Below are 20,191 nucleotides of genomic sequence, written 5' to 3' on the forward strand. Positions count from 1 at the left end.
CTGTCTGCCTCTCATTTAGTTTGTGACTTCGGCATTTGAGGAGGTCAAGTGACTTTTCCAAAGTAGAACTCAACAGTGGTCTGCATCTCAGATATATGCTCAACCAACCTGTTGTAGCATTATCAATTTTGAAGTACTTCTTGGATTCTTCTTGCATAAAAAATTCCTATGAGAACAATAAACAGGCTGCAAGGGCTCCAGTAAGATGACAGTGCAGCAGATAACAGGGACCTGGGGAGTTTCCTTTGGCAACAGAATCAAATATATTTTTGCAGACATTGATTAACGAAGCTTCTTGTCCCCTGTGAGGAGCAGATACCACTGTTTTTCTGCAGGTGGGTTGAAAGGTGGGAACCCTGGGACAGAGAGGTTCAAGCCATATCCCCCCACAGGAACATCAAGAGATTTGAGCTCAGTCTTCTATGTGTCCCAGGTGTTACTCACAGATGCTTCCCCAGAAGGATCTAAAAAGTACTTTTCCAGGCCAAAGCTGGAATCTCCCTGACCCCAAAGAAACACACATCACCTTACCATTGTGGCTGAAATACTGCTCGTATTTATTAAAAAGGCAGAACATAATGCATCTGTAGGGATCCAGGTTCCACAGTTCTCAAAACACTGGCTGTAAATCACCCTTAGGCTTGTCATTCCCTTGGGTGGAAGCCAAAATGCTTTAATGAAATGGCCCCAGAAAGACTAAACTATTATATTGTACTATGAAGGATACAGCTAATAAAGGAGCAGCAGAAGCTTGGAAATGAAGCAAAAACTGTCATTCTATCCAGTCCAGAGTGCAGACATCTCCCTTTGAGCAGTAGCCTCAAGTGACACAGGTCCATCCTCCCAACCAGCTGCTAGAGCCAAAGAATGTGGTTTTCCGAAAGGCAGTGGAAGGGAAATCTGACCATATAATTGCCATTTCTGGTGGACAGGACAACATAATCAGGTGCTGCAGTGTCTGGAGTGGTCTGGGGGGAGATTTCTTGCTGAGGAACCTGAAAGTTCTATCTGGAACAGCAAGAGAGACTTGGAGATTTGCGGGTCCATCAGAAGGTAGTCACAAGATGACCACTTGGTTGCCTTCTCAAGAACCCAACTGCCACTGGACTGCATGTACCTAAATTAAGGGCTCAGCTATTCTATATGTGGATACCCTTCTTACTGGTAGTACTGTCTTTACAGGTTTCTTTCCAAACAGGATGAAGTGCTCTGAGGTCATGTACAAAACCTGATACGCTGACAGGTGGGCTCATGTGCAAACATTACTCTCAGGGGTGGCGGTCCTGGTGGGTGGAAGGTGTTTGCATACAGAAGCAGAGACTGGAATGCCTGGAACCCTGTCTGGTATTTCCACCATAGGCATACTTGCGACAAGTATTTTCACTGCATAACTCATTGGGCAGAAGGCAATTTGGTCATAAAAGATAAACTAACAAAAAATACAAGAGGGACCTTACTAATTTCTTCATTATGTCCTTTCTAAGAGAAGTATCTGTTTTCCAAAATCTTAGGATGCATGTTTGTAACTGAGCTTTGTATTACATTATGAAAGCTGTCTACATGACTGTCCATTCTTAGCATAACGGTGCATGTCTGGTGATAGACATTCAGAAGTTCTATGGGACAGAAAAAGCTGTAAAGCATTTGAGTTTTTATAACTGATTAGCTATTATTTTGTATTACAGTATGGTATGCAATCTGGCCTTACAGTCTTATTTCACACTCCCAGTTACTATATTTTCTATCAAGTTGATATATGGAGTTATCCACTGTTTTAAAATCACTATGTATACTGGTCATAGACTACTAGGAGGGCTAAGCTTCATGTAATATAAAAATGGGAATTTAGTTTGCTTTCATGTCTCTATTGACAGTTCTTTTCTCTCTGAGAAAAAAATTACCTTACAGCCAATTTAGTTAGGTGGTGAAAATGCTTGCATCAAGCTTTTTGGGTGCCTGGATGGGAATGAGGCAAGGTCACTTGATTTCAATAGGTAAGGAGGTATCTTTGTAGAAGTTAACAGTGTACTGGGTCAACTCACCTCAAATTCAGAGCAGCTGGAAGGAGTTAATGAGCCAGCACTAAGTTTTCATTTAGCAGGGGCTGAGATATTGTGCAGGCTCTTGCCAACTCAGCAACACGGTTTGATAAAACATGACCAGTCCACAAAGGCCATTCCCCTTTAGATTAAAGTGACCCATAGGTATCCTCTTTAACTCTGGGTAACTGGTCTTGGAAGTCAGGTATAATTCATCTTGTTCAATTACCCCCCTCTTCCCACTGCACTGTTATGAGCTGTGCTTCAGCTGGCTGGAGTAGGGACACCATGCACATGGTTATTTACAGACATCCTTAGGTGCTTTGCAAGGTTGCCATCCACCTTCCAAAAGTTCCAAGACTTGCTGCAGATCCCTTCTCAAAACTAATGATGGTCCTCGAGCTCAGAGCTGGAGGTCTCATAGCCTCTTCTGCAATAAGGCTGAACCCCTTGATTCTTATACATCTAGAGATTCTAAAATATTCTCTCCCCACTAAGTACACTTTCCAGTGTGCTCCTGAAAGCTGAAGACAGGCCCTAGGCAAGCACATGACATTCCAGGATCGTGCTGCTTTTGGACTTGGAAGCACTGGGTCTGGGAGCGAGGCAGAGAGGGGAAGGAGCCCAGCAACTAAGAAAATAGCAAGACTTGCCCCTTCAAGTAACTAGACACTACCAAATGCATATTTAAAACATCTACAAGACTTTTTGACCTATGTGCACATTAAAACCTACGATTACTTTACAATCCCTGGCAAGAGGCAACATGTTCCAGCAGAGCCAGGCAAGACCACTACTCATGCCCTGTTACCCCCGCAGGTACGTGGCACCTGGTGGCTCCTGCCCCAGGGCATTAATATGTGGGAGGGCACCTGCTGCAGCTGCTAACTTCTCACTGAGTTTCTGGTTCACCAGCTCCAGGTGGCGACCATTCTTCCGTGCCTGCCTCAATGACCTCTTGACCTTCTTCACCCGATCCCGAAGCTGCTTGTTCCGCTTCTCCAGAGTGGCCACCTTCTGCTGCAGCTTTTTGACATGGTCCTCCTCCTCAAACAGAGCCTTCTGTACTGATGAACACATGAGCTGTGGGGGAAAAATGCCATGGGAGAGCCAGGTGAGTTTCATAAAACCTCCCTAGAGCAATTTCCCTGGGTGCTATCAAGTACCCAACAGCACAGACTCTGACAGCCAATGGCTCCAGCCCCAGGAAGAGGACAACCCTCAAGCACCCTTCTTGTTTCACTGTGAACTCTGCCCTATCAGCAAACACAAAGGACCCTCTCTGTACTTCCAGAGTTTAATTTTTAAAAGCTATTGCATGGTTTGTCTTTTTACATGTTTACCAACTTGTATACTACTGATTCCCTGAGGGGATTGATGAGTCTTCACTTTTTTCTCTGATTCAGCAATTTTGCCTATTAAATTCTAACCTGGGTTTAAAACATTTTCCAAGGGAGCCGGAGGGAGGGTCAGCCGCAGAGGGCCTTCAAGGTATTTCTACTTATAAGACTTCACTGTACTATGCATCAAATACTCCCACTCTGCAAACTGTTTTGGTCATGGCAGGATGGGCTTGAAGGAAGGGGCACTTTTTAAAATGGAGTTTTTCTTTCTTAACAAAGCCACCCTGGTTCTTTTGGTTGTTGTGGTTTTATGGTTTGTTTCCTGTAAAAACAAAACAAAAACATTCTAAATTTTGTTATGCCAATAAACCAATAAGCAAAAGACCAGACCCCAAAATAAAAATAAACAAGTGGGGCATCTGGCTAGCTCAGTTGGTAGAGCATGTGACTCTCGATCTTGGGGTTGTGGGTTCAAACACCACATGGGTGTAGAGATTAATTTAAAAATTCTTTGTTTAAAAAATTCACAAAGAGGGGCGCCTGGGTGGCTCAGTGGGTTAAAGCCTCTGCCTTCGGCTCAGGTCATGATCCCAGGGTCCTGGGATCGAGCCCCACATCGGGCTCTCTGCTCAGCGGGGAGCCTGCTTCCTCCTCTCTCTCTCGCTGCCTGCCTCTCTGCCTACTTGTGATCTCTGTCAAATAAATAAATAAATCTTTAAAAAAAAAAAATTCACAAAGAATTGGGATAGTTCACTGGAAAGGAAGCATAAAGATACATGCAAATGAGGGGTATAATGAATTGCTGTTTTTCAGACTGACAAAATCAAAAAGTTAATAATTGGAGAGAGAGGCACTCTTGTACTGTGGATAGAGTATAAACCTCTATAAAAAGTGATTTGGCTTTATCTACCAAAATGAAAACTGCATATACCCCATGACCTAGTCATTTTGGAACTTCATCCCATTGTAATATTCCCACTTGTACAAACATATACCTACAACAAATAATACTGTCCTCAGGTTGAAGAGTGACACTAGTATCACAGCAGCCTAAGATAACCCTCGTTTTTCCCCCAACCCAACAATAAAAGACATGCCGTTACTAAACGTTAGTGCCTTTGAGAGACCTATGGGATCCAGCATCATATGCCAAGGGATTCAGGAGGAGTCTGGGCCACTCGTGTATCAGAGAGACCTCAATCCTACCTAGGAACCAGTTCCAGGGTCTCTCAGTTAGAAGACCGCAACGGATTTCTCCAAAGATGACATAAATACAGCCAATAGGTATATGCAACAGTGCTAGACATCACTACTCATTGGAGAAATGAAAATTCATACCACAATTATCATCACTTCCTACTTATTAGAAGGGCTATTATCAAAAAGACTGAAGATAGGGTTCCAGTTCAAGATAGTGACAATAAGCAATTCAGTAATGTGGCAGGATACAAAATCAATGCACAGAAATCAGTTGCTTTCTTATATACTAACAATTTAACTGTAGAAAGAGAAATTAGAGAATCAATTCCATTTGCAAACTATAAAAGTTGCTACCTGAAGTTCTGCTTTCCAATCAGCATGAATCCAGATGCTGACTGAGATCCTCCCCTTTGAGACAGAGAAAGGTCTTGGCACAACCTCCACTTCTGGAAGCCACTAAAAATAAAGTAGGCTGCTTGGACAATCAGAGGTTGAGAGACAGCCAAGAGCTAATAAGCCAGAGGAGAATGGGAGATGTGGCTCTTTTATCTAATGCATAGAAACCAATACAGAGAATAGATAAAAATGAAGAAATAGGAATATGTTCCAAACAAAAGAACAAGATAAAACCCCAGAAAAAGATCTTAATGAAATGGAGATAAGTGATGTACCTGGCAAGGAGTTCAAAATAACAGTGATAAAGATGTCCACTCAATTCAGGAGAATAACACATGAACCAAGTGAAAAATTCAACAAATATAGAAGAAAGTACCTAATAAAAGGGACAGAGCTGAAGAACACAATAACTGAAGAGAAAAATACTACAGAGGAGTTAAACAGCACACTTGAAAACACACCAAAAAAAAATGATTCATGAATTCAAAGGACCGGGCAGTGCAATTTATCCAGTCAGAACAGCAAAAAGAAAAAATTAAAAAATAGTGAAGATAGCTGATGGAACTTTGGGGACCCCATAATGTGAATGTTGGTCTGCTTGCTGTTGTCCCCTAAGAAGAATAGAGAAAGAGGTAGAAAATGTATTTAAAGAATAATGACTGAAAACTTCTCTAACCTGGGGAAATAAGCATGCAGATCTAGGATGGCCAGAATATTAAACAGCATATGAAATAAGATGAACCCAAAGAGATTAGCACTGAGCTACACTGTGATCAAATTGTCAAAGACAGGAGAGAATCTTAAAAACAGGAAAAAAAAAAAAAAAAAAACCTTACGTACAAGGGGACCCCTATACACACACACAAGACGGTCAGATTCTTCAGAACTTTTCCAGGCCCATAGAGACTTGCATGATGTATACAGGAATACCTGGTTTTGTTGTGCTTCATAAATACTGCATTTTCTGCCAATTGAAGATCTGTGGCAATTTACTGAGCAAGTCTATTGGTGCCATTTTTCCAACACTTTTTCACTTTGGTAATTCTGTGTCACATTTTGGTGACTCTTGAAATATTTCAGACTTTTGTCATGGTGACCTCGGATCTTTGATGTTACTTTTATTTGTTTCATACCCACATAAGAAGGCAAATTTAAATGTATGTGTTTTGACTGCTCCACCAGATGGGGGGCCATTCCCCCTATCTCTTTCCCTCACTCTGGGTCTCCCTGTTCCCTGAGACAAAACAATAGTGAAATTAGGCCAGTTTATAAGCCTACAATGGCTTCTAAGTGGATAGTGAAAGGAAGAGTCATATACCTCGCACTTTAAATCAAAAGCTAGAAATAATTAAGCTCAGTGAGGAAGGCATGGCAAAATATGAAACAGGCTGAAATCTAAACCCCTTATACCCAATAGTTAGCCAAGCTATGAATGCAAAGGGAAAGTTCTTGAAGAAAATTAAAGGTGCTACTCCAGTCAACACAAATGATAAGAAAGCAAAACAGCTTTTTGGCTGATGTGGAGAAAGTTTTGTCTGGAGAAAAAAAATCAAACCAGCCACAGGATTAAGCCAAAGCCTCACCCAGAACAAGGTCCTAGCTCTCTTAAATTCCATGAAGTTAGAGAGGTGAGGAAGCTACAGAAGAAAAGTGTGAACTTAGCAGAGGTTGGTTCATGAGGTTTAAGGAGGACACCATCTCCATAACATCAAAGTGCAAGGTGAAGCACAAAGTGAATATGTAGAAGCTGCAGCAAGTTCTCCAGATCTACCTGAGATAATTAATAAAGGTGGCTATACCAAAGAGATTTTTAATGGGGATGAAATAGCCTTCTATTGGAAAAAGATGCCATCTAGGGCTTTCATTTCTAGTGAGGAGAAGTTAATGCCTGGCTTCAAAACTTCAAAGGACTGGCTGACTCTTTTGTTAAAGGCCAATGCAGCTGGTGACTTTCAGTTGGAGCCAATGCTCATTTACCATTCTGAAAATCTTATGGCCCTTAGATATTATGTTAAATCTGCTCTGTGTTCTATAAATAAAACAAAAAAGCAAGCTGAACACACATGTGTTTACAACATGGTTTACTGAAGATTTTAAGCCCACTGTGAGACTTGCTCAGGAAAAAAAAAAATTCTTTCAAGATATTACTGCTCATTGACAATGTAGCTGGTCACCCAAGAGCTCTGACAGAGACGTACAATGAGATTAATGTTTTCATGACTGCTAAAACAATAGCCATCTGCAGCCCATGGATCAAGGAGTCACTTCATATTTCAAGTCTACTTATCTAAAAACTATATAAGGTTATAGTTGCCACAGAGAGTGATTCCTCTGATAATCTGGGCAAAATAAAAACTATTCTAGATGCCATTAAGAACATTCATAACTCATGGAAAAATGTCATACATCAACATTAACAGGAGTTTGGAAAAAGTTTATTCCAAACCTCATGGATAACTTTAAAGGGTTCAAAACTTCAGTGGAGGAAGTCCCTGCAGATGAGGTGGAAGTAGAAAAGAACTAGAATTAGAAACAATGAATTTTGGAACACTGCTTCAAAAACTATTTTTTTTTAAAGATTTTATTTCTTTATTTGACAGACATAGATCACAAGTAGGCAGAGAGGCAGGCAGAGAGAGAGAGGGGAGGAAGCAGGCTCCCCGCTGAGCAGAGAGCCCGATGCGGGGCTCGATCCCAGGACCCTGGGATCATGACCTGAGGCGAAGGCAGAGGCCTTAACCCACTGAGCCACCCAGGCGCCCCCAAAAACTATTTTTATGGTAACTAATATAACACAATAAAAAATGTAAGAAAAAAAAAGGGTAGCCTAAAGATTGGATAGAATTGTTGCAAAGTCATTATAAAACTTGAGGAGTTACTTCTTACAGACAAAGGAAGTGGTTTCTTGAGATGAAATCTACTCCTGATGAGGATATTATCAAGATGTTGACATGTTGTTGAAATGAAAATAAATGACTTAGAATATTACATAAACTTAGTTGATAAGCACCAGGGCTTGAAAGGATTGACTTCAATTTTGACAAGGAAATTCTACTAGAGGTGAAATACTATCAAACAGCATTACATCCTACAGAGAAATGAAAGGAAGAGTCACTCACTCTGGCAAACTTCATTGTCATCTTAAAGAAATTACCCCAGTCACCTCAACCTTTCACAACTACCACCCTAATCAGTTAGTAGCCATTAGTGATTACTACTCCCTGCAAGTTCAGGTGATTAGCAATTTTTAGCAAAGTATTTTTAAATTAAGGTATATAGATAGATATAGATATAATACTATTGTGCACTTAACAGACCACAATATAATGTAAACATAACTTTTATATATACTGGAAAACAAAAAAAAAACTCATTTTACTTCCTTTATTGCGATATTCACTTGATTGTGGTAGTCTGCAACAGAACCCACAAAATCTCAGAGGTATACCTATAAAGAGTGGAAAGGAAAAAACTGCCAACCAAGAATACCCTACCCACCAAAACTGTCCTTCAGAATTGAAAGAGAATGTTTTCCAAACAAGCAAAAGCACAAGGAATTCACCACCACTAGACCCACCTTTCAAGAAATATTAAAGGTTGTTCTTTAAGCTGAAAAAAAAAAAAGCAGGTAAAAATATATAAAAGTATAAATCTCACTGGTACAGATAAATATAAACTAAAATTCAAAATCAAGTAAGTTTGGAAGTGGGTTAATCACTTACAAAGCCTGTATAAAGGTTAAAAAACAAAAGTAGTAAAAATAACTATACACATATTTGTTAATGGATTAAAATGATGTTGTAAATTGTGACATCAAAAACAAAATAGAAGGGGAGAGTTAAAGTATAGAGATTTAGAATGCTTTCAAAAATTAGTTCTGATGATCTTTAAAACACTGTTTAAAGTTGTTTTATATAGACTTCATGGTCACTACAGAACAAAAACCTATAGTAGATACACAAGATAAACATCTCTAAGCATACCACTACAGAATATCATCAAATAACAAAGAGCAATAGAAAAATAAAGGAATAAGAAAGCAACTGACTCTGTTGCTTTCTTATACACTAACAATGAAAATATAGAAAGGGAAATTAGAATTGATTCCATTTACTATAGCACCCAAACCATAAGATACCTTGGAATAAACCTAACCAAAGAGGTAAAGGATCCTTACTCGAGGAACTACAGAACACTCACGAAACAAATTGAAGACGACACAAAAAGGTGGAAGACCATTCCACGCTCATGGATCAGAACAATAAACATTGTTAAATGTCTATACTGCCCAGAGTAATCTATACTTTCAATGCCATCCCAATCAAAATTCCACTGGCATTTTTCAAAGTGCTGGAACAAACAATTTTAAAATTTGTATGGAACCAGAAAAAACCCCAAATTGCTAAGGAAATGTTGAAAAAGAAAAGCCTGAGGGCATTATGTTGCCTGATTTCAAGCTTTACTACAAAGCTATGATCACCAAGACAACATGGTACTGGCACAAAAAAAGACACCTATGCCAGTGAAACAGAGTAGAGAGTCCAGATATGGACCCACAACTCTATGGTCAAATAATCTACAAAGCAGGAAAAAATATACAGTGGAAAAAAGACATTCTCTTCAATAAATGGTGCTGGTGAAATTAGACAGCTATGTATAGAAGAATGAAACTTGACCATTCTCTTACACCATATACAAAGATAAACTTGAAATGGATAAAAGACCTCAACCTGAAGCAGGAATCTATCAAAATCCTAGAGGAGAACATAGGCAGTAACCTCTTTGACATCGGCCACAGCAACTTCTTTCAAGACATGTCTCCAAAGGCAAAGGAAACAAAAGCAAAAATGAACTTTTGGGACTTTGTCAAGATAAGCACAGCAAAGGAAACAGTCAACAAAACAAAGAGGTAACCCACAGAATGGGGGAGATACTTGCAAATGACACTACAGATAAAGGGCTGATATGCAAGATCTATAAAGAACTCAAACTCACACACAAAACATATAATCACATCAAAAAATGGCAGAAGACATGAATGGACACTTCTCCAAAGAAGACATACAAATGGCTAAGAGACACATGAAAAAAATGTTCATCATCATTAGCCATCAGGGAAATTCAAATCAAAACCACATTGAGATACCGCCTTGCACCAGTTAGAATGGCCAAAATAAACAAGACAGTAAACAACATGTGTTGGAGAGGGCATGGAGAAAGGGGAACCTTCTTACACTGTTGATGGGAATGCAAGTTGGTGCAGCCACTTTGGAAAACAGTGTGGAGATTCCTCAAGAAATTAAAAATAGAGCTACCCTATGACCCTGCAATTGCATTACTGGGTATTTACCCCAAAGATACAGATGCAGTGAAAAGAAGGGCCATCTGTACCCCAATGTTCATAGCAGCAATGGCCACAATCGCCAAACTGTGGAAAGAGCCAAGATGCCCTTCAACAGACAAGTGGATATAGAAGATATGGTTCATATATACAATGGAATATTATACCTCCATCAGAAAGGATGAATACCCAACTTTTGTATCAACATGGATGGGTCTGGAGGGGATTATGCTGAGTGAAATAAACCAAGCAGAGCAAGTCAATTATCATATGGTTTCACTTACTTGTGAAGCATAAGGAATAACATGGAGGACATTAGGAGAAGGAAAGGAAAAGTGAATTGGGGGAAATTGGAGGGGGAGATGAACCATGAGAGACTGTGAGAAACAAACCGAGGGCTTTGGAAGGGGGGGGGGTGGGAGGACGGGTAAGCCTGGTGGTGGGGATTTTTTTTTTTTACTATAATTTTATTTTTCAGTGTTCCAAGATTCATTGTTTATGCACCACACCCAGTGCTCCAATGCAATATGTGCCTGGTGGTGGGTATTAAGGAGGGCATGTATTGCATGGAGCACTGGGTATATAAAAAAACTGGTATATAAACAAAGAATCTTAAAACAGTGAAATAATTAAATTTAAAAAAGAAAAATAAAGGAATAGAGGAATTACAAAATAACCAGCAAACCATTAACAAAATAGCAATAAGTACATATCTATCAATTATTAAATGTAAATGGCCTAAATGTTCTAATCAAAAGGAATGGTTTAATGGATCAAATACATAACCCATCTATGTGCTGCCTATGAAAGACTTGCTTCAGCTTTGAGAACACACAGATGAAGGTGAAAAGATGGAAAATGATACCCATGTAAATGGAAACTAATGGAAAAATGGTTATCAGAAAAATAGACTTTAAGAGAAAGGCAATAATAAACACAGATCATGATATAATGATAAAGGAATCAATTCATCAAAGGGATATAACATCTGCAAATATTTATGTACCCTACAGAGGAGGGCCTAAATACATAAAAGAAATAATAGACCAAAAGAGATAAATAGTCATATAATAATAAGGGTCTTTACTATCCTTCCATCAAAAATGAGTAGACTATGCAGACAGAAAAATAGGCAATATTGAACTTAAAGTACATGTTAAACCAGATAGACCTAAGCAATATATATAGATCATTTCATCCAGAAGCCACAGACTATACATTCTTCTGAAATGCACATAGAACATTCTCCATGATCAACCCTGTATTAAGATTATTTTTTTAAATTTCTTTTCAGTGTTCAGATTAAACTGCTTTTCTAACCAAAATATTAATTATAAGAAAAAATTGGAAAATTCACAAATATGTGGAGATTAAACATGCTGCTGACAAAACAAAAGTAAACATGCTGACCAAAGGTAATCAAAACCAAACCAAACAAAAACATGCCAAAACTTACAGAATGCAGTAAAATCTGAGAAACAAGAAACTTCAAATAAACAACCTAACTTTACACCTCAAGCAACTGGGAAAGGAAGAAAATACAAAGTACAAAGTTAGTGAAAGGAAGGAAATAATAAAAATCAGACCAGAAATAAATGAATTAGAGAATAAAAAGAAAACAAGAAAAGATTAGTGAAACAAACAGAATAGATCAGTAACCAAAGAGATGTTTCAACTTTTACCACAGAAACTGAACAATGAAAAGAAATGGATAAATTCCTTGAAACATAAAACTTACCAAGAGTGATTCATGAGTAAATAGAGTATCTGAACAGATTACTGGCAAGGAGATTGAATCAGTCATCTTTAATCACCCCCCCCCAGAAGTCTAGAACCATATGGCCTCAGTGATGAATTCTACCAAACATTTAAAGAAATATTAATACCACACCTTGTGCAAACCTTGATACTGAATCTGACAAGGACACTACAGAAAACAAATTATAGATCAATATCCCTGATGAACATTTGTGAAAGAATCCTCAACTTACTAGCAAATGAAATTAAACATAAGATCATACACCACAATCAAATAGGATTTATTCCAAGGATGCAAAGGTGGTTCAACATCTGTAAATCCATCAGTGTGATACATTAATAAAATGAAGGATAAAAACCATATGATCATCTCAACATAGAACTAGAAATTGACAAAATTTAACACCCCTTCATGATTAAAAACTCTCAGTGTTACACAGGGAATATACCTCAATATAATAAAGGCCATACATGAGAAGCTCAGAGCTAACAACACACTGAGTGTTGAAATGCTAAAAGATTTCCCCCGAGATGAGCAACAAGACAGGGATGCCCACTCTCACCACTTTTAAGTCCTAACTATAGCAATTAGACAAAAAGAAAAGGCATTCAAATTGGAGTAGAAAAAACTGTCTATTTACAAGGGACATAATATTACATTTAGTAAACCCTGAAATGCCACAAAAAAACTTAGAATAAAAAAAGTTCTGTAAAATTTGAGGAGATATTTATATCAGCTATGTTTCCATGCTCTAATAAACTATCAGAAATAGAAATTAAGAAAACCCATTTACAACTACACCAAGGGTTATATAAAATCTAGGAATAAATTTAACCAAGGAGGTAAAAGACCTGTACACCAAAACACATAAAATTAAATTTAGTTCCTATCTAAATTCTAATGAAATTTTCACAGAAATGGAATAATCATAAAGTTTGTATGTAACCACAAAAGTCTCTGAATAACCAAAATAATTCTAAACAAAGATGGAACAACACATTTCCTAATTTCAAACTGTATCACAAAACTAGAGTAGTCAAATAGTATGATGCTGGCATAAAAACAGACACATGGATCAATAGAAGAGAGTCCGGAAACAAACCTATGCATGTACTATCAACTTACAACAGGGAGAGAAGAATATATAGTAGGGAGAAGACAGTTTCTTTGATAAAGGGTGCTGAGAAACCTGGAGCCCCATCTTACACCATACACAAAAATTCACTCAAAATGAATTAAAATACTTAGATGAAAAACTTGAAAATAAACTCCTGAAAGAACGCAAAGGGTAAGCTCGTAGACACTGGTCTTGGCAATGAGTTTTTAGATTTAACACCAAAACAGAAAAGCAACAAAATCAATAGTAAACAAATGAGACTCCATCAAACTAAAAAGCTGCACAGCAAAAGAATCATGAACAGAATGAATAAACCACCTAGACTGGGTAGATGGTGGAGTACAAGGATCCTGAATTCAACTTGTCCCACAGACACACAGAGACAACCACATGTATTGCAACTCTCCCTGAAAAACAGGTAGAGTAGATCCTCCACAGTTAGTTGTAGAGAGAAGGCCATATGGAAAGGGTAAGAAGGGGTAGAAATGCAATCAGGAACTAAAACCCTGGTGCAACCAACCACAAAATTAAGGAATATCACAAGCATGGAAAAAAGAGGGTATCACACCCCACATGGGGCACTAACCCCCTGCCCTAGGGACTCACACTAGGAAAACAAATCCCCATAATGTCTGGCATTGAAAGTCAGTGGGGTTTTAATTTTTAATTTTTTATTAACATATAATGTATTATTAGCCCCAGGATAGCCAGCATTCCAACTAACTCTGCCCAAACAGTTTGAAAAGCACCTAGGATATATGTGAAAAAAATCTGTTGACTAATTTTAAGATGAGGGCCAGAAGTGTAGCCACCTGCAGATTCCTCCAGGAACAAAAGTGCTGACAGGTACTGTTTTTCCTGCCCGTCCCCAGCCTAGACAGTCTGACACTTGGAGAGAGTTAACACTGGCTGTCACGTCTACCTTGCTAGCACTGCAAACCCCACCCCAGCAGGCAGTCCTCCAAAGTGGCTCCTGCACCACCTCACCCAGCAGGCAGCCCTGGATGGGAATGGCACCTTTCCAAAGTGACTCCTTCCCTGAGGTGGGGGTTAGCTAACACCACACACTAGTATACCCACAGCTACTGCAGCCAAGCTTTTCATTGGCTGTGCAGGGAAATAGCCTTACTCCTCAATATACTCACAGCTGTCCTAGTATTAAGTCCTAGTGGTAAGTACCAAGTGGTAACTCAGGTTAAGTGCCAACCCCACGCACCAGCCAGCCAGCCTCTAAATTGCACATAGGAAGGAACACCTGTACACCAGTGTGCCCATGCTATGTGTAAAGTGGGTCACTGCAGCCAGCTGAGCTGAGGGCCAACTCCACTTATGAGCTTGCTCACATCAATCATGGTTCAGCCGCAACAAGAGCACATATACAGCCCACACAGGGGACACCCCTGGAGCACCTGGTTCTAGTGACCGGAGGGAACAAGACCACAGGGCACTACAGGATGCCATATACATAAAGCCACTATTTTGAAAACTTAATTTGGCCTACCTAATACATAAAAAGAAGCAGAGAGAGACAAAATGAGGAGACAGACATGTATCTCAAATTAAAACAAACAAAATCGCAGTAAAAGACGAAAATGATTATCTGTTTTGCGTGTGTTGAGTTTGAGGAGTTCTTTATAGATCTTGCCATTGAGATCAGCCATTGAGATACCACCTTACAACCAGTTAGAATGGCCAAAATTAACAAGACAGTAAACAACATGTGTTGGAGAGGATGTGGAGAAAGGTGAACCCTCTTACACTGTTGGTGGGAATGCAAGTTGGTGCTGCCACTTTGGAAAACAATGTGGAGATTCCTTAAGAAATTAAAAATAGAGCTTCCCTATGACCCTGCAATTGCACTACTGGGTATTTACCCCAAAGATACAAATGTAGTGAAAAGAAGGGCCAATGTTCATAGCAGCAATGGCCACAGTTGCCAAACCGTGGAAAAGCCCAAGATGCCCTTCAACGGACAAATGGATAAAGAAGATGTCGCATATACTATGGAGTATTATGCCTCCATCAGAAAGGATGAATACCCAACTTTTGTATCAATATGGACGGAACTGGAAGAGATTATGCTGAGTGAAATAAGTCAAGCAGAGAGAGTCTATTATATGGTTTTCCTTATTTGTGGAGCATAAGGAATAACATGGAGGACATGGGGAGAATGAGATGAGAAGGGAGTTGGGGGAAATTGGAGGGGGAGACGAACCATGAGAGACTGTAGACTCTGAGGAACTGAGGGTTTTGGAGGGGAGGGGCCTGGGAGGTTGGGTGATCCTGGTGGTGGGTATTGTGGAGGGCCTGTATTGCATGGAGCAGTGGATGTGGTGCATAAACAATGAATTCTGGAACACTGAAAAAAAAAAAAAAACAAAATGAAACAGATAAGCAATGTGGTTGATAAAGATACTCACTGAACTTGAGGGAAAAGTAGATGAACTCAGTGAGAACTTCTACAAAGGGACAATATAAAACAGAGCCAAAGAATACGCTAACGGAATTGAAAAGTACACTAGAAGTAATCAACAAGAGATTAGAGGATGCAGAAGAATGGATCAACTTGCTGGAAGATGGAATAATGGAAAGTAATCAAGCTGAGCAGCCAAAAGATAAAAGTATATTACAGGAGAAAGGAAGATGGCAGCAGGGTAAGAGGACCCTAAGTTTACCCCACCCCAAGAATACAACTAGATAATTATCAAATCATCCTACATACCCCAGAAATAAACCTGAAAACTGGCAGAACAAACTCCATAACTAAAGGTAGAGAAAAGGCCACATTGAAGAAGATGGAAAGTGCAGAGACATGGTTTGGAGAGAGAAGCAGATAGTGATCACCATGGACATGGAGAAGGGTGAAAGACAGGAGTGCATAGGGGAAATTAATCCCCACAGCAAGTGGCTTAGAAAGCGAGAGAGGCCAAATTTTCTGATTTTTGGCAACCCGTGGGCTTAAAGTCTGGAGTTTTAAAGGTCATTGGGCTTTGCTTTGAGAGAGCCCAGATGCTGCTCTTGGAGCGAAGACAGGGCAAACAGCCCACAACATACAGCATGGGAACTGATCTGAAGAGCACCTGGGAGCACAGTGGGGAGGTTATTTGTACATCTCTGAGTGCATCCCAGAGAGGCAGCATTCATGGAGACATCCCTCCCAGGGAACAAAGGAACTGGCAGATGCCATTTCCCGCCCTGGTCCCACAGCATAACCACAGGACCACCTGCAGGAATCAGTGTAGTGCAGACATTGGCTGACTAATTTGCTTACACCAAACTTCCTGCCACCCACTCCAGTGGAAGTGCCTTCCCAGTCATGATTGCATTAGTCCCAGCCTGGCAGGCCCTGTTCCCCAGAAGATCAACCCAAACCCTTAACCACACCATGTTTCCTGATCCAGGAACTTTGCAGGACATCAGTTCTGGCAGTGGTGGTGACAAATTTCATTTCACTAGCAGGCCAGAACACAGCTAGTTAAAAATTGCCGCATTCAGTCCGGGGACAAAACACTGCCCACAAATAGAGCCTCTGCAGGTGACTGGCTTGAAAGATAAAGGGGCAAGTGCTAAACAACACAGTGCACACAGCACACACTGGAGATACTCCCTGAAGGTAATCCCTGAGGAATAAGGAACACTATATATCAGGGAATTACAGAATTTCTTCATAAAGCCATTACCCTCAAGAACAGGAGATCTAGCTGACTTTCCTGACAAATAAGCAGGCACAGAGACTTAGACAAAATGAGAAGACAGAGGAATTTGTCTCAAATGAAACATCAGGACAGGACCACAACCAGAGACATATGTGAAACAGATATGAGTAAAATGCTTAATAGAGAATTTAAAGTAATAATCAAGAAGATACTCACAGGGCTTGAGAAAAGAGTAGAAGGCATCACTGAGACCAACAAACATAGAGATGAATAACATAGCAGGGATAAAGGACTTAATCAACAAAATGAGAAACATGTTTGGTGAAGAGAAGAGCAGGCTGGAAGAAGCAGAGAAATAATGACCTAGAAATCAGAGTAATGGAAAGTAATCAAGTTTTAATAATCAAGCAATAAAAGAGAGAAAATTATGCAAAATGAGAAGACTCAGGCAACTCAATGACTGACTTCATCAAATGTAGTAATATTCACATTATAGGAGTCCCCAAAGAAGAGAAAGAAAAGGAGCCAGAGAGTTTATTTGAAGAAATAATAGCTGAAATTTCCCTTGTCTGGGGAAACAATTAGATATCCAAATCTAGGAGGCACACAGAACCCCCAACAAAATCAACAAAGGCAGATCCATACCAAAAAATATTGTAATTAAAATGGCAAAATAGAATGACAAAAAAATATTAAAAGAAGCAAAGGAAGACAGTAATACACAAAAGAAACCCCTTAAGGCTAGCAGGGGATTTTGCAGCAGAAACTTTCAAAGCAAAAGAGTGGCATGATATATTCAAAGTACTGAATGGGAAAAACTGCAGTCAAGAATACCCTATCCAGCAAGGATATTACACAGACTAGAAGGAGAGATAAAGAGCTTTCTAGACAAACAGAAACTAATATTTCTTGACCTGCAAGAAATATTAAGGGGGATTCCTTGAGTAGAAAGGAAAACCAGGAGTGATAGTATAAAGGTAGGGAACGCAAAAGCCAGGAGGGAAAAAATGAGTGTTTCTGTAAAAAATAAAGGAACTCACAAAATAAAAGGTTTTTTAAATATGAAGCCATATACCAAAAACATGGAGAGGAGTAAACAATGGGTTCAAACGTAAACAACCTTCACCTTAATATAGACTGCTATGTACAGAAAGTGTTACATAAAAACCCAACCACAAACCAAAAACCACTAATAAGGGGCACCTGGGTGAGCTGAGCATCCAAATTATGATTTTGGCTCAGGCCATGATCTCAGGGTTGTGAAATCAAACCTCAAGTCAGGCTCCTTACTCAGCAGGGAATCTGCTTAAGATTCTCTCTCTCTCCCTTTCCCTCTGCACTCCCCCCACCCCAGTAGTGCTCTCTGTCTCTAATTTTTTTAAAAACCACAAATAAACATATAAAGAATAAGAAAAAAAATCTAAACAAGAAAGGATGAGAGAAAATCTTCAGAAACAACTGCAACAAGTAATGGCTATAAATACATATCTATTGGGCATCTGGGTGGCTCAGTGGCTTAAGCCTCTGCCTTCAGCTCAGGTCATGATCTCAGGGTTCTGGGATTGAGTCAGGCTCTCTGCTCAGCAGGGAGCCTGGTCTCTCCCCACCTGCCTACCTCTCTGCCTACTTGTGATCTCTCTGCAAATAAATAAATAAAATCTTTTAAAAAAAAACAAAAATAAGTACATATCTATCAAAAGTTACTTTGAATATAAAAGGACTAAATCCTCCAATCAAAAGACAAAGAGTGAGAGGAGGGATAAAAACAATTAAAGACTCATCTATATGCTGTCTACAAGGGACTCATTTTAGACCTAAACCCACCCACATATTGAAGGTGAGGGAATGGAGAAGTATTTATCACGCAAATGGATGTCAAAAGAAAGTCAGCCTAACCAATCTTACATCAGACAAAATAGACTATTTTTGTGATCATTTTTATATTTAAATTCCATAACCAACAGAATACATCATTAGTTTCAGATGATAAAACAGACTTTAAAACAATGACTGTAACAAGAAACAAAGAAGGACATTAGATAACAATAGGAATTATAAATATTTATGCACCACCATGGGAGGACTCAAATTTATAAAAACAGTTACTAACGAAGGAGCAAATTGATAATAACACAATAATAGTAGGGGACATTAACACCCCACTTAAATCAATAGACGGATCATCTCAACAGAAGATCAATAAGAAAACAATGGCTTTTCAAGTACACAGGGAACATTCTCCAGAATAGATCACATATTAGCCCACAAAACAAGCCTCAACAAATTCAGGAAGACTGAATTTATATAAGCCATCTTTTCTGACCACAATGCTATGAAACTAGAATTCAACCACATGAGAAAATCTGTAAAGACCACAAATAAATGCTATTAAGTGATCAATGGGTCAAGTGGGAAATAACAGAAGAAATAAAGTACATGGAAACAAATGAAAATTTTTAAAAATGGTTCAAAACCTTTGGGATGCAGTGAAAGTGGTACAAAGAGGGAAGTTTATAGCAATAGAAGCCTACCTCAAGAAGCAAGAAAAATCTCAAACAACCTAACCATACACCTAATGGAGCTAGGAAAAGAACAACTAAACTGAACAGAAAAGAGAAAATAATAAAGATTAGAGTAGAAATAAGTTATACAGAAACTAATGAAACAATAGAACAGATCATAAAATTGAAAAACTTCTAGGCAGACTTATCAGGAAAAAGAAGAGAAAGGACTTGATAAAATCACAAATGAGAAGAGTAATAATAACCATCACCACAGAAATACACTTATAAGAGGATATTATTAAAAAAAACCCATATGCCAACAAGTTGGACAATCTGGAAGAAATTGATGAATTTCTAGAAACATAAACTATCAAAACTGAATTAGGAAGAAATAGAAAGTTTGAAAAGACTGATAACCAGCAAAGAAATTCAATCAGGAATGAAAAAGCTCCCAAACAAAACTCCAGGAGCAGATGGCTTCAAAAGCAAATTCCAAACATTTAAAGAAGAGTTAATACCTATCCTTCTCAAACTATTCCACAAAACAGAAAAGGAAGGGAAACTTCCAAATTCATTCTATGAGGCCAGCATTACCCTTATACCAAAACCAGATAAAGTCACCACTCAAAAGGATAACTATAGGCCAGTATCTCTGATGAATATAAATGCAAAAATCCTCAAAAGGGGCACCTGGGTGGCTCAGTCAGTTAAGTGTCCGACTCTTGGTTTCAGCTTAAGTCAAGTTCTCAGGGTTATGATATCAAGCCCTGTGTTTGGCTGCATGTTTAGCAGTCTGCTTGAGATTCTCTTTCCCTCTGCCCCTACTCCCATCTCAT

The 20,191-nt window shown here is 39.1% G+C and overlaps 1 protein-coding gene across 1 annotated transcript in view; it reads right to left on the reverse strand.

Moving 5' to 3' along the window:
- Nucleotides 1–535: 535 nt before the first annotated feature.
- CCDC3 (coiled-coil domain containing 3) overlaps nucleotides 536–20,191 on the reverse strand; it is a 115,955-nt gene continuing 96,299 nt past the window's right edge. Inside the window, exon 3 of the mRNA XM_080811906.1 lies at nucleotides 536–3,122. Within this exon, the coding sequence (XP_080668032.1) occupies nucleotides 2,847–3,122 (276 nt within the window). The 3' untranslated portion in view covers nucleotides 536–2,846. The remainder of the gene's footprint in view (nucleotides 3,123–20,191) is intronic.

This window comes from Martes martes, assembly GCF_963455335.1.
Source record: "Martes martes genome assembly, chromosome: 8".
NCBI lineage: Eukaryota > Metazoa > Chordata > Mammalia > Carnivora > Mustelidae > Martes > Martes martes.